Source organism: Borostomias antarcticus (assembly GCF_949987555.1).
Source record: "Borostomias antarcticus genome assembly, chromosome: 10".
In the NCBI taxonomy this organism is placed as follows: domain Eukaryota; kingdom Metazoa; phylum Chordata; class Actinopteri; order Stomiiformes; family Stomiidae; genus Borostomias; species Borostomias antarcticus.
Genome location: NC_140243.1, coordinates 20,770,233 through 20,785,549, shown reverse-complemented (window position 1 = coordinate 20,785,549; position 15,317 = coordinate 20,770,233). Strand labels below are relative to the sequence as shown.

The following is a 15,317-nucleotide window of genomic DNA, read 5'->3' as shown; positions in this document are numbered from 1 at the left end:
GAATTAATTCCTACCAACTTGCTCGCAAGACATGACACGCTCTTTCTAAGGGCTCGTGAGGGAATTCCTTTATCAAGACTGTGAATCAGCTAGTGGTTCTGATATTGTTCAAAGTGTGTTAGTTACTCCCTGAAAAAAGGTCATCACGTTATCATCACACGCTGAGCAGGTGAATGCATGTAGTGAGTGAAGTTATGGTGTGATTATTTATGTAGTGAGTGAAGTTATGGTGTGATTATTTAGGAAATTTCAAGTTGTACCATCTGCAAGGAGTGTTTGGTTACAGTGTGCAGACTGGACTGGAGGGATGGAGAAACATGATGTTGAGTTTGCTCCTGTTCTCCCGGATCATCTGTTAATAGGCCTCAGTCACGCTGCCACCAAGAGGAGTCACATGCCCCTCTCAGCTCTAGACAGCTGCGTTCGTTACTAAACTAAACACAGTAGCCACACATCTCCATGTCACACCTGGGCATAAAGTCGGTAAGTTAGGCTAATAAAGCGTCTTGTTTACCTGCGTTTGTACTCGTCTCTTTCTCTCTTGACTTTAGCCAGGACGTTGTACAGCGCTCTGATCTCAGGGGTGATGGTGTCGATCTGGACCCCGACGCCATCCGGGTGCCTCCAGGACACACCGGGGCTGGTGAGCGTTTCAACGCCAGAGCCGATCTTGCGGGTGTGGTTGTAAGACCAGATGGTGCCGGGTAGGAACCTGGGCGGAGGGTTAGTGGGCGTCCCAGTGCCCGTACTGACCGTTTTACCCACGCTGTTTGAGTTTGAGCTGGAGGGGGAGTCGACGGTCGGTGTTGACAGGCTGATGGTGATGGTCGGGTTTGAGTTCCGGTTCGGTCTGTTCGGGTCAGAGTTCGGTTTGTTGTCTTTGTTCGGCTCAAGCGTGAGGACGGTGTTGAGCGGCGGCATGAAAAGGGTTGTGGGTCTCTTTGCTGAGTTGTTTGTGTTGTGAAACGGGAGAGACCCAGGCCTAAGAGGAATTGTCCCCACAAACCCGGTCTGAACGCCCGTTTCTTGCGTGTGTGATCTCGCCTTATCTGAGCATGCTCCTTTGCAGCCGGTATTGGCATCCAATGCCTGTTGAAGCTGTTTCTCCAAAATCTTGTTTCTTCGCTCCAGTTCGTGTACTTTGGCGAGAAAGCATCGGAAACGCAAGTTGAGGGTCTTCAGGACGCTAATATTAGACCCCAGGTCGTTTCTCAGGGCCATGGCGGCGGGGGGTGGCGGCACAGCGCGGTGCAGAGGATGGTTGTGGATATGATGCAGGTAGGCGGCCTGTGACGGTGCGGTGAAATCGAATCCGGACAGAGTCTCTGGTCCGAGTCCTGATTGGTCCCCCAGGAGGAAAGTCGGGTCCGAGGCGCCGAACACGGCCTCGGGCAGAAGGCCGGAGGGGGAGTCGGGATGGCTCAGTACTTGGTTCTGCTGATGTTGATATTGGAGAAGCGAGTCCGTCCCCAACAAATGATTCATGCTATGGTATGGAAAACTAAAACGCTGCAGATCTGGCATGAACACGGACGGGAATTTGCTTGCTATGCTTGAATAGGCTACACTAATGGGAGACAGAACATGTAAACCAGACGACTGTACGTTACTTACTACAATTAGCCTAGGCTACCTGGTTGTGTAACGTTAACTGTTCCTAATTAAGAATCTTATCCTCGACTTAAAGCCGGCCGGCCTTATGGTCTTGGTGTTCTCTCCTCTATAACGGTCCCCAACAAAATGTCCAAACGCGAATCCAAACGCTATGCGCAATCAAAAACAAAACTGACGATACCAACTTATAATACAAAATAGATCTTATGAAGAATAAATTAAATAGATAAAGGCATGCAGAGATCGAATGTATAAAACATAAACCCGGACCGTATCACCAAAGCTTTCTTCAGGATGTGACCGCAGACAGCAGCAAGTGCTGCGGGATTTGGAGAGGCTTTACCGTAAATACGCCACTAGACGCCCAGAGTTCCGTTAGACTCACGAGCCCTGTCTCCCTCTCTCAGGCAAGGACTGTAGATAGAAATGAGCTTCCTTGCTAAATCTGGTGCAAAGCATCTCCTTGTTTTAACCGAAGCAATTAATGTATGTGCACGCTGTCCTTTTAAACTCAATAAACTAAACTAAACTCAGGCGGAGATCTCCAAAGTCTGACATCGCGAGACTTCGGTTAACTAGTTCAGTCTTCGCTATGTTTAGACATGGGACAACCCCTTCCCTTTGGATAGGACGTTTGGATAACTACAATATGCACGACATTTGGTGGAGTCAAATCTACGGAAGAGCATTAGGGCCAACAGCAGAGTTTTTTTTTGTTTATTTTAGCTTCTGAGTTTAAAGTCAGAAATTCTGACTTTTTTCTCAGAAATTATTTCTGACTTTTTTTCTCAGAAATTCCGAGTTTTTTTTCTCAGAAATTCTGACTTTAATCTCAGAAGTTATTTCTGACTTTTTTCTCAGAAATTCTGACTTTAAAGTCAGAAATTCTGACTTTAAACTCAGAAGCTTAAAAAAATAATAAACTCAGTTCTTGGCCCTAATGCTCTTCCGTACAAATCTGATGAGGAGTCCATGATGTGAATTGGATAATATTGTTATGGTGAGACAAGCCATGAAGACAGCAAGATGACAAAACTATTGTGACAAATGTATTTTCTTTGAAAATAGTCAAGATAGGATGTAATGACCCATATCAGAATCAGAATCAGATTTAATTATTGGCTAAGTTAGCAGACAAGGAATTATATAACAAGCAATGTACAGATTATGAAAAACAAACAATACAGGGCCTACATAGAGTGCAAGGGTGTTTAGTAAACAACAAACATGTGCATCACGTATGGAAATGCGATAATCTTGTATGAGTATTGTACAATACAGTGTTTGTAGATGTGAAGCAGGATGTCATAACCATCTGAAGAAAGAGGAGCTATGGCATATCATGACAAATCGGGCCAGTGTGTTCAAAAGGTCAGGCTACAATGGATTTTCAAATAAGCAAGGTATATATAAATAAGGCAATACATCTACTTACTTGTGAAAATACTTTAACGAAACAAATTTAATTAGACTAAGCTAAAAACATATTTGATACAAAATAAATGCTTCATTAAAATGCTTCACTAAGTGGAACTAGAGAACAATAGCAGATATAAATGTAAATTATAATTGAAAAGATTCAAGGCAAGGCAAGTTTATTTGTAAAGCACATTCCAGCAACAAGGCAATTCAAAGTGCGTTACATGAGACATTAAAAGCATCAAGACAAAGTGCAACACATAAAAGGGCATATAAAACGAAATGCGAAAAAGGACACTCTTTTCCTTATCACATACTGAAACCTTCTTTCTCTCCACTCACTTACGTACAATGTCCTTCTGTATAGTTGCTAGCAAAATCTAACCCACCCCCTCTCTCATTCTGTCAGCAGACTGCTGGAAGTGGACTCCCTTTGCTTTCTCTCATTCTCTCTCTCTCTTCCTAATTGGCTTGACCCCTGACCCTCCAGGTTGACCAGAGTGTGCTTCTTCTTGTGTTTCCTCCCCACCTCCATCATGGACATGGCCGTGGGGCAGCCCCTCTCCCTCTGTCTCCGGCTGGGGCCGTACGATAGAGTGAAGCTGCTTCTCTGTGCTGCAGAGGAGAGGAGAGGAGAGGAGAGGAGAGGAGAGGAGAGGAGAGGAGAGGAGGGGAGAAGAGGGGAGAGGAGAGGAGGAGGGTGAGAAGGGGAGGAGGAGAGAGGAGGGGAGAGGAGAGAAGGGGAGTGGAGAGCAGGGGAGAGGAGAGGAGGGGAGGGGTGAGGAGGGGAGGAGGAGAGAGGATAGGAGGAGGAGAGGAGGGGAGAGGAGGGGAGAGAAGAGGAGGGGAGTGGAGAGGAGGAGGAGAGGAGGGGAGAGAAGAGGAGGGGAGTGGAGGAGGAGAGGAGAGGAGAGGAGAGGAGAGGAGAGGAGAGGAGAGGAGAGGAGAGGAGAGGAGAGGAGAGGAGAGGAGAGGAGAGGAGAGGAGAGGAGAGGAGAGGAGAGGAGAGGAGGACAGATAAAGTTATCAAACTTACACATGCCTGTTACTCTGATCAAATCCTATTCTGAATTCAGTGTGTGACATCGTCATGGAGTTTAACACTCGGGGTGTGGCCTCAGAGACAGAAGTCTAAAAGCACTGAGGGACACGTAGGCCGCAAAAACCAGCTTGAACTCTCACAATAGCTTCCTTCTCTTCCTCGCGCGCTCCTCCCTCCTACCACTCTTCCAAACAGGATGTCGTAGACGTCGTCTCTGAACTCCCTGTTCATGATCTGGTAGATGAAGGGATTAATCATGCAGTGGGCCTTGGCGAACATGGCCGGTATCAGGGTCACTATGGGAGGCAGGCAGGACATGGACCGGTAGCTCTCCGTCTCTGCTGCCCCCCAGTGGCCCAGAGGGGAACTGCGGGCGGTGGTGGAGGCCAGGCCGAGGACCGGGTCAGAGTGGAGGGTCTCTGCGGAGGTCCAGTTGTGGAGTGAGGGGTGGCCCGGGAGGTGGGTGACGCTGCCGGGATGCGGGGGCCCCTCATCCTCACGCTGGTCTCTGGGGGCCAGGGCGGAGTACAGGGACACGATGGCGTACGGGGTCCAGGCCAGGAGGAAGCTGGAGCAGACCACCGCCGCGATCTACAACAGACAGACAACTCACACCTCAGGATCTGACCCTTCAGACGCTGTTAAAGATGCAGGACAGATGTGGACAGTATTCAGCAACAAACGCTTCTGTGGCAACACTTTACATGGCCTTGGGCTCAGGTAGTCAATCTGTTATAAGCCGGTGTGTAGAACCGTACATAGTACCGTACACTTGTTAGTTTCAAATCACATGCCTTTGTGAGTTTCAGGTCTTTGTTGGTGTGCGTAGCAGCTGAGAATGGAATGGAAGCCAGCGTGCGGTGAGATCTGTACACCTAGATGGACAGAAACATCCGGTAATACAGACACGGCCTCCCACCCCAACAGCTCTGCTACTGCAATCTGATATGGCTAATACCCTACTGCTCTGCAGCACACACCATCTTATCTTAGCACAAGCTTAGCTTACTTAGCTTAGTTTAGCTTAGCAGCTTAGCTCATACTCGGGTAGGGGTAGACTCGGTACACATTAAACATGTCCATCATTCCACGTTGCATATTCCACTCCGCATACGCTGAGAAAACTGAGTCACTGGAATCAATGAAATACATGAGATGCAAATTGCTGGCGCAGCTCCTCGCTGGCTACTCTCGCAATACCACTCGCTTTTTACTTTACTTAATTGAGTTTATTTGAGCAGGGACAGTGCATACCAATCCACCATGATAGACATGAAGCATGAATAAAACTGTAAATATTCCAGCATTAGCAGGGTTGCTAATGTTCAGATGCAGTCCCTGGGCTAGATGTTAAAGCCTGGTAAAAGACATAATATAAAAAGACATTTTAGATCTTATATAATAAAATAGCAAATATTTAAAAGGTAATTTGTGCACAACCTAGATAAACAATTAGCTAAGTTAAAGAGCTGGCCCCTGTGTGTCGTGTCTGAGTGGGGCTGCTCTGTCACCGTCAGTAGAATGGCCAAGTAGGACATGACGATGATGAGGCTGGGGATGCCAAAGCACAAGGTCAGGATGAGCAAGATGTAGACCCTGTCCTTCAGAGATGACCTCATCCTCCACCTCACAAGGAGAGAGAGGGGGAGAGAGAGTGGGAGAGAGAGAGGAAGAGAGAGAGAGGGAGAAAGAGAGGGGAGAGAGAGAGAGAGAGGGAGAGAGAGAGAGAGATGAGAGTCAGAGGGTTTATATTGCTGCAGAGATGCATATTCATACACACACTCAGACAGAAATGTATCACATCCGCACTACTGTACTGTAGAAACATACAAATATACACAGACAAGGACTCATACAGCTGTTCATTCCCAGGCGCGTAAACACATGCAAGTGCTCACCGCATGCCAACACACACACACACACACACATACACACACACACACACACACACACACAGGGTTGAGATTCACTTCCGAAACATCTGTGTGTTTGGACATGTGGGAGCAGGGAGGAGGAGCAGGGGGAGGAGCAGGGAGAGGAGCAGAGGGGAGGAGCAGGGGGGAGGAGCAGGAGGGAGGAGCAGGGGGGAGGAGCAGGGGAGAGGAGCAGGGAGGAGGAGCAGCGGGGAGGAGGAGCAGGGGGGGAGGAGCAGAGGGGAGGAGCAGGGGGAGGAGCAGGGGGGAGGAGCAGGGAGAGGAGCAGGGGGGGAAGAGCAGGGGGGAGGAGCAGGGAGATGAGCAGGGGGAGGAGCAGGGAGGAGGAGCAGGGGGAGGAGCAGGGAGGAGGAGCAGGGGGGAGGAGCAGGGAGGAGGAGCAGGGGGGGAGGAGCAGGGGGAGGAGCAGGAGGGAGGAGCAGGAGGGAGGAGTACCAGTTGATGGTGCAGCTGGTCCCAAAAGGCTCGGGTCCGTAGCTCCCGAACCCGAAGGCAGGAAGCGTGGCCCAGACCAGCGTGTAGGCCCAGACCAGCCCCACGGCCAGGGTCATGTGACGCCTCTCAACCCACTGGCCTGAGAGGGGAAGAGCAAGATTCACACACACACACACACACACACACACACGCACACACACTCATACACACACACACACATACACACACACACGCACACACACAAGCACACACACACGCACACTCATACACACAAGCACACACACACACAAACACACACAGCTACTGCAGCATCACTGGTTTAATAGCTAAGGTTGATTTTCTTGTGGTACCTAGGCAATCACGTTAATGGTGGCCGTGCAAATCGAACATCATCTCGAGGTCAACAGCGTAGACAGCAGGGTCAGCAGTCAGGAGATGAGCTCGGGGAAAAGCAGAAGCAGCAGGCTGAGTACGGCCATTGACCACAACCACTATTTAACCCCATTAAAAAACAGCCTCTGAGCCCATTAATCCATCTAATTAGGCTGATTCGCCTTATTCACCTCAGGTCAGACGGACCATTGCACTATTGTATTGTATTTTTGCACCTTACATTTACAGTTAATGTTATTTTTATTGCTATTTTATTGTTATTATTAATGCACTGTTTTATATTAGTGTTACTTAGTAGTCTTAGGATGTGTGCATTGGAGGGCAAAGCAAAGTAAGAATGTCACTGTGTGGAGTAACCACTGTGTCTCACATGCACATGACAATAAACTTCTTGAATCTTGAATCAACCGTAAGATTCGACAGCCTCATAATCTTGGCTCCCGTCTACAATCCCGTTTCAGTCATTCCTCTGAGGCGGCTACCTGTCATCCTGCTGATCTGACCATGCTGTCGTCATCATGCTCAAAGACATATCACCCAACGGGCCTACCGGGCCCAGGTCCAGGGGCCCAAGACCTCAGGGGCCCAAGACCTCAGGGGGCCCTTTGCATTTCTTGTTGCAGGGACACCGATAGAAATTTAGGGTGAGATTCCTTACACAAACATAAAAAAACATTCATATTTTGAACAGTTTATAGGGGCCCACGTCTTTTAAAAAAAGAGAGAAGCTTGTGTGGGCTACATATTTTCTATAGCCTACTCGTTAATCTAATGGGTGGGAATGTAGGCTACCTTTCCATAGATAAATGAGCAGGCTATAAAGCTAGTCTATAGAGGGCACTATTCAAGTTTGTGAACTCGAGACAGATCACACAGGTGCAGGTCACAAGGTCAATTGGTTCAGTCTGTTTGATCTTGACAAAGAACCGTACATGTAAAATGGAGCACCGTTACATATTAGGGGCTGTAGGGGGGGTGGGGGGGTGGGGGGGGAGAGCTGGTAGGGAGGGGGAGGCTGTAGGGGGGTGGGGGGAGCTGGTAGGGAGGGGGACCCCTCTACACATCCAGGCCCAGGGGCCCATTTTTTATGATCCGTCTCTGATCATGCTGTATGTACATGTATGTGCTGTATGTACATGTATGTGCTGTATGAACATGTATGTGCATGCAGTATCCAATATGGCGCGACTGCCGTGTCCCACTGACCGTATCTGAAGCAGCAGATCTTGAGGCAACGGTCCAGGGAGATGAGACAGGTGGTCAGGAGAGACCCGATCCCGAACACAAAGCCCTGTATCCCGTACCAAACGCACCCGATCTCCCCAAAGACCCACGCGTGAGACAGGCTGAGGGGGGCGGAGAGAGGGGAGTTACACCCTCCTACCATGCTGGCTTTGATGATACTGCTTTTCTGGGCCATGCAAAACAGCAGATATGAGAGTTTGTTTCTCCACATTCCATTGGGCTCAAATAGTCTTCTATATCCTCACACCTCCTCAAATAGTCTTCTATATCCTCACACCTCCTCAATAGTCTTCTATATCCTCACACCTCCTCAAATAGTCTTCTATATCCTCACACCTCCTCAATAGTCTTCTATATCCTCACGCCTCCTCACATAGTCTTCTATATCCTCACACCTCCTAAATAGTCTTCTATATCCTCACACCTCAATAGTCTTCTATATCCTCACACCTCCTCAATAGTCTTCTATATCCTCACAACTCCTCAATAGTCTTCTATATCCTCCTGCTCCTCACATAGTCTTCTATATCCTCACGCCTCCTCAATAGTCTTCTATATCCTCACGCCTCCTCACATAGTCTTCTATATCCTCACGCCTCCTTATATAGTCTTCTATATCCTCACGCCTCCTCAATAGTCTTCTATATCCTCACGCCTCCTCACATAGTCTTCTATATCCTCACGCCTCCTTATATAGTCTTCTATATCCTCAAGCCTCCTCAATAGTCTTCTATATCCTCACGCCTCCTCAATAGTCTTCTATATCCTCACGCCTCCTCACATAGTCTTCTATATCCTCACACCTCCTCACATAGTCTATATCCTCACGCCTCCTCACATAGTCTTCTATATCCTCACATAGTCTTCTATATCCTCACGCCTCCTCAATAGTCTTCTATATCCTCACATAGTCTTCTATATCCTCCTGCTCCTCACATAGTCTTCTATATCCTCACACCTCCCATCACTGACTATTGACTCACTGACTACTGACTTTTCTTATGGTACTATAATGTACGCTTTTTCCTTTAGATTCTTATTTGGTGTCTCATAGCTCTACATGAGTGGTCCTCAATGCTTTCAGTGTTATTTATACTACTGTAATGTGTGTGTGTGTGTGTGTGTGTGTGTGTGTGTGTGTGTGTGTGTGTGTGTGTGTGTGTGAGTGTGTGTGTGGGATCTGAGCTCACCTGGAGATGATGAGAAACGGCGCCCCCAAGAGGCTGTAGCCGAAATCACAGATGGCCAGGTTGATGGTCATGAGGTCTGGCGGGCGGAGTTTCTTCCTCTTTTTGCAGAAGACGAGCAGCACAGCGCCGTTCCCCAGGACAGACACGGTGCCTGCAGAGAGAGAGAGAGAGAGAGAGAGAGAGAGACAGAGAGAGAGAGAGGGAGAGAGACAGAGAGAGAGAGACAGAAAGAGAGAGAGACAGAGAGAGAGAGGAGGAAGAGAGAGAGAGAGGGAGAGAGACAGAGAGAGAGAGACAGAGACAGAAAGAGAGAGAGACAGAGAGAGAGAGGAGGAAGAGAGAGAGAGAGAGGGAGAGAGAGAGACAGAGAGACAGAAAGAGAGAGAGAGAGGAAGAGAGAGGGAGACAGAAAGAGAGAAAGAAAGAGAGAGAGGAGGAAGAGAGAGAGAGAGAGAGGAGGAAGAGAGAGAGGAGGAAGAGAGGAGAGAAAAGAGGGGGAGATGGGGGGGCAGGGTTGAGGAGAGAGGGAAGACAGGAAAAAAGTGAGTGTGGAGGATAGAGAGAGCACAAAAAAGTAAGAGGTGAACACATGAGATGAGATGAACACATGAGATGAGGTGAACACATAAGATGAGATGAACACATGAGATGAGATGACCACATGAGATGAGATGAACACATGAGATGAGGTGAACACATGAGATGAGATGAACACATAAGATGAGATGAACACATGTGATGAGATGAACACATGAGATGAGATGAACACATGAGATGAGATGAACACATGTGATGAGATGAACACATGAGATGAGATGAACACATGAGATGAGGTGAACACATGAGATGAGATGAACACATGAGATGAGCGGGGAGGAGGGGGGTGAGGAGGACGAGAGCTTCCGTTTGTTTTATCTTCTTATCAAGACAGCATTATCACGGTGGGTGTGTGGTCGTAAGATCGATTATGCACACTGGCGGCTCTAGGCGGTGGCAAGGGATGGCATCCCCCACCCCTGGAAAAAGCCTTGCCATCCGAGTTGCCATCTCTGAAGTTCAAATGTGTAGGGGGAGATAACCCAGCCACCCCAGGCGATAAGCCTTGCCACCCTGGGTTAAACTTATTAGAAGCGCCACTGATGCATGTGGACCCGCTCACCTCTTTGACCAATGGCACGGGTCGGCAGGCTACACAGTTATGAATCAATTCTTCTCTCTGATGTTTTTAGCCTCTCTTACTCTGAAAATGTAATTTAATGTAATTTATTGCTCTATAAATGTTCTTAGCCGGTAGACAAACATACACTTTTCTGGCCCCCGGGTGATACTGTTTTTTTGCTTCCCTCTGGAATATGTAGGGGTGGGTCGTAAACCCACCTCCCTTGTTCTCTGTAAAGCGCATTGTGTTGCCTCTGTGTATGAAATGCGCTATACAAATAAAGCTTTGATTGATTGATTGATTGATTATTGATTGATTGATTGATGGTCCCAGAAAGCGATCGTGAGCCCTACCCTTTGGGCTGCTAGCGGGGAGGAGCTTGATGTTCATAGCTGATTAGCTTTGCTGTGTTTCACCGGCTCATGTAGCGAATGATTGGATCTGCAGGTAGGGGTGAATTAATCATGAGTGAGTTAATCATGGTCGCTGACAAGTTAAAGGCCCCACTCACAGACATTTTGGCAGCACAGAGATCAGTGATAACAGTCTGGTGTTTTTAGGGGGATTTAGAGAATTTAAACAAATTGGATTGAAAAGGGGGTGGAAGATGATGATGATGATGATGATGATGATGAGAGGAGTAGATCAGACACACCTGTGATGATGAGGAAGATGGCGACCCCCAGGTCCGTACGGGAGGTGAGCTGAGAGAGGAAGGCAGGGGGGGGGGGCGATTCAGAGCCCCTCCCAGAAACGTTCACTCCCACAGACATGCACACCTGGAGAGAGAGGAGAGGAGAGGAGAGGAGAGGAGAGGAGAGGAGAGGAGAGGAGAGGAGAGGAGAGGAGAGGAGAGGAGAGGAGAGGAGAGGAGAGGAGAGGAGAGGAGAGGAGAGAGAGAGGAAATGGAGAGGAGAGAGAGAGGAGAGAAGAGGGAGAGAAGAGGAGAGAGAGAGAGGAAATGGAGAGGAGAGAGAGGAGAGGAGATGGAGAGGAGAGAGAGAGGAGATGGAGAGGAGTCCCAGGAGACCCACAGACATGCAGGGAGCAAGCGGAGCAGCAAAGCGTCCAGTCCTCCTCAAGTGGGGGAGGGGGCGAGTGAGAGAGAGAGAGAGCAAGGGAGTGGGCGAGAGAAATTTCAAGTAGTGACAGAGAGAGAGAGGGAGAGTTTAAGGGGTATATTTAGCCTATTGGAGAGAGGGAAAGGGGCAGAAAGAGCATCAATCAATCAATCAATCAAAGCTTTATTTGTAGGCAACACAATGCGCTTTACAGAGAACAAGGGAGGTGGGTATACGACCCACCCCTACATATTCCAGAGAGCATGAGAGCATCCTGCATATCATTATATCATTTTAGAGTGAAGATGCGTCTCCTTCAGACAAAGAGATGTCAGGTTGTCAACTATGATCATGACACTGACAGAGCCGGAGGGGAGAGAGGAACCTCTCTCTCACGCCCCAGTCCCCCGGGCCACACAGACAGAAACACAGACAGAAACAGACAGAAACACGGACAGAAACAGACAGAAACACAGACAGAAACACAGACAGAAACACAGACAGAAACAGACAGAAACACAGACAGAAAGAGACAGAAACAGACAGAAACAGACAGAAACAGACAGAAATACAGACAGAAACAGACAGAGAAACAGACAGAGAAACAGACAGAAACAGACAGAAACACAGACACGCTTCAGCTGATGGTGCTTTTGAATGGCAGAGATGCAATGAGAGCAAAGCTATTCCACACATTCCCCAAACCCCACTTGTCAAAGGGTGTAAGATCACGAACAAATGTATACATTCATTCAACAGGTGCGCGTGTGCACATACACACACACGCACGCACACACGCACGCACGCACACACACACACAGACAGACACACACACACACACACACACACACACACATATACACACACACGCACGCACACATGCACACACACGCACACAGACAGACACACACACATATACACACACACGCATGCACACATGCACACACACGCACACAGACAGACACATGCACACACATTGCAGCATCAGCATCCTCACTGACCTTCCTCGGTCCGTCTTCTTCACAGAGAACACTCAGTTGTTCTCTCTTGTTCTCTCTCGTTCTCTCTCGTTCTCACTCGTTCTCACTTGTTCTCTCTCGTTCTCTCTCGTTCTCTCTCGTTCTCTCTCGTTCTCTCTTGTTCTCTCTCGTTCTCTCTCGTTCTCTCTCGTTCTCTCTCGTTCTCTCGTTCTCTCTCGTTCTCTCTCGTTCTCTCTTGTTCTCTCGTTCTCTCTTGTTCTCTCTCGTTCTCTCTGAGGATCTGAGTCTCTTTGTTCAGCCTCTCTCAGCTATATCCCCCTCTGTTTCTCTCTCTCTGTCTCTCTCTCTCTCTCTCTCTAATATTCTGCTGTCTCTCTCACTCTCTCTCTCTCTCTCTCTCTCACTCTCTCATGCTCTTTCTACATCCCTTTAATCCTCTTTCAATAAGGATGATTTATTTATTTTATTTATTTATTTTAGAAACTCAGGACAGTGCATATTAATGAACATGCACAGCAGCACACGTTAACATGCCAGACTGTAGCCCGGAGGCTAATTTCCCTCTGTAGTCCATGTAGGCAGGTTGGTGTTACATCTGTAGTCCATGTAGGCAGGTTGGTGTTACATCTGTAGTCCATGTAGGCAGGTTGGTGTTACATCTGTAGTCCATGTAGGCAGGTTGATGTTACATCTGTAGTCCATGTAGGCAGGTTGGTTTTACATCTGTAGTCCATGTAGGCAGGTTGGTGTTACATCTGAAGTCCATGTAGGCAGGTTGGTGTTACATCTGTAGTCCATGTAGGCAGGTTGGTGTTACATCTGTAGTCCATGTAGGCAGGTTGGTGTTACATCTGTAGTCCATGTAGGCAGGTTGGTGTTACATCTTTAGTCCATGTAGGCAGGTTGGTGTTACATCTTTAGTCCATGTAGGCAGGTTGATGTTACATCTGTAGTCCATGTAGGCAGGTTGATGTTACATCTGTAGTCCATGTAGGCAGGTTGGTGTTACATCTGTAGTCCATGTAGGCAGGTTGGTGTTACATCTGTAGTCCATGTAGGCAGGTTGGTGTTACATCTGTAGTCCATGTAGGCAGGTTGGTGTTACATCTGTAGTCCATGTAGGCAGGTTGGTGTCTCATAATACACAGAAAGTAAAGGCAAAAAAAGCAAGAAGCAGAGGGAAAGAAAAACATAATTAAACTGAAGTACAGAGCATCATGTTAAAACATACGTCTATGTGGTTAAAATGATTGCAGGATTGGTTAGCTGTGAGCCACACCTTCAGGTGGACCTTGATGGTGGCCAGAGTGGGACATTCCCTTATAGATAAGGGTAGGCTAATCCATACTGAGCTCACTTTGAAGGACAAGACGTTTTGGCCGAAAGACATTTTCCTGAGAGGAACCTCGCAGTTCCTGTTTGCAACAGCTCTGGTGAGCCGGCTCGAGTTAGTGCTAGACCTAAGTTTAATAAATCCTTTCAGCAGGGGTGGTGCCTGCCCCTGCAGCGCTTTGTACATCAGGCATACAGGAGAGAACTCACAAAATATCACAGCTCAACATGTTATATTTCGCCAGAATATTACAATGATGATAGGCAAAGGTTTTTTTTATCGAGAACCTTCAGTGCGTTTTTGTATAGGAGTTGGACTGGCCTCAGCGCACTAGTACCTGACATAGACCAACTGGTAATGCAGTCGCTTAGATGTGATAGAATCATCAGCTGTGATAGAATCATCAGATGTGATAGAATCATCAGATGTGATAGAATCATTAGATGTGATAGAATCATCAGCTGTGATAGAATCATCAGATGTGATAGAATCATCAGATGTGATAGAATCATCAGCTGTGATAGAATCATCAGATGTGATAGAATCATCAGGGCAGCTGCGTCCGACAGAGAACCTTGATTTATAACTTTGAAGTTATAAAGATGGAATTTTATTTTCTTTGATATCATTTTGACATGGTCACTGAAGGAGAGTTTATCATCACACCTGGATATTTAACCTCATCTACAACATATTGATGACTTTCGTTGCCTTTTATTATTGTCCTTATTTCAGTTCTGCGTTGTGTTTTGATTTCAATAAAAGACGGCCCCCAATCTCACACAATACCACACAGTCCAGTGTCTCCTTTTCAGGTGTATTCCAAATGAATCTCTCCAACACGGGATTTGAGCCTCAAGCAAAAGCGGTTTATTACAGAAGGTTTACATACAAAAGACGATGGCATGGCCTAATGTACGGTTGACCTCTCTGTATGCTGTCTGGACCCAAATCCAAGCATTGGTCTCGTTGCAACGTTCTTATGTGGTTTGAGTGTCCCCTCTCCCTCGTCTCTTCTCCGATAAGACTGTCTCTCTGGTCTCTTCTGTGACCTTGTTTGGTCAAGTTAACCTACGCCGCCTCTTATCTCTAACCACAACAATGGTGTTTGGCACAGAGTGTACCAGCCATGGAATGTCTTTATCTCATAAGTCTATGGAAGAGGGGCACCGTTTCTCACCGAAAACTCAAGCCGACAGCCATACTCAGAGGTCAATCATCATAATTAGGAAATAGCTAACAGGATCATATTAAAAGGCATTTCTCTGAAAATCAAACATATTCAACAATATCTACAATATGAAGATATTGCTCATTCTTTTCATGTTTGATGGACGTCTTCAGTATTACAGTTACAGAAAATATATATATATATATGTTCTATATACTGGATTTACTGTATATAAAGAAATTAAGGCAACACTTAAATCATCAATCATCATTGCACATCTCGATGAAGGAAATATTCAAGTTAAAAATCTTTATTGATTACATTGTGTAATTTGTTGATAA

At 47.1% G+C, this 15,317-nt stretch overlaps 2 protein-coding genes across 2 annotated transcripts in view; both read right to left on the bottom strand.

Annotated features, from left to right (window-relative positions):
* iffo1b (intermediate filament family orphan 1b) overlaps window positions 1-1,575 on the bottom strand; it is a gene marked incomplete at its 3' end in the record, with an annotated part of 26,738 nt that extends 25,163 nt beyond the window's left edge. The window contains exon 1 of the mRNA XM_084444615.1: window positions 515-1,575. Coding sequence (XP_084300741.1) covers window positions 515-1,524 — 1,010 coding nt within the window. The 5' untranslated portion in view covers window positions 1,525-1,575. The remainder of the gene's footprint in view (window positions 1-514) is intronic.
* Window positions 1,576-1,953: 378 nt separating this feature from the next.
* Window positions 1,954-13,862, bottom strand: opn9 (opsin 9; the record flags this gene model as incomplete). The annotated part of the gene is made up of 10 exons (XM_084444614.1): window positions 1,954-1,970; window positions 3,517-3,643; window positions 4,256-4,666; window positions 4,870-4,950; window positions 5,587-5,701; window positions 6,445-6,583; window positions 8,044-8,183; window positions 9,273-9,423; window positions 11,087-11,210; window positions 13,830-13,862. 10 exons carry the CDS (start codon window positions 13,860-13,862, stop codon window positions 1,954-1,956), a joined length of 1,338 nt encoding a protein of 445 aa, XP_084300740.1.
* Window positions 13,863-15,317: the final 1,455 nt, after the last annotated feature.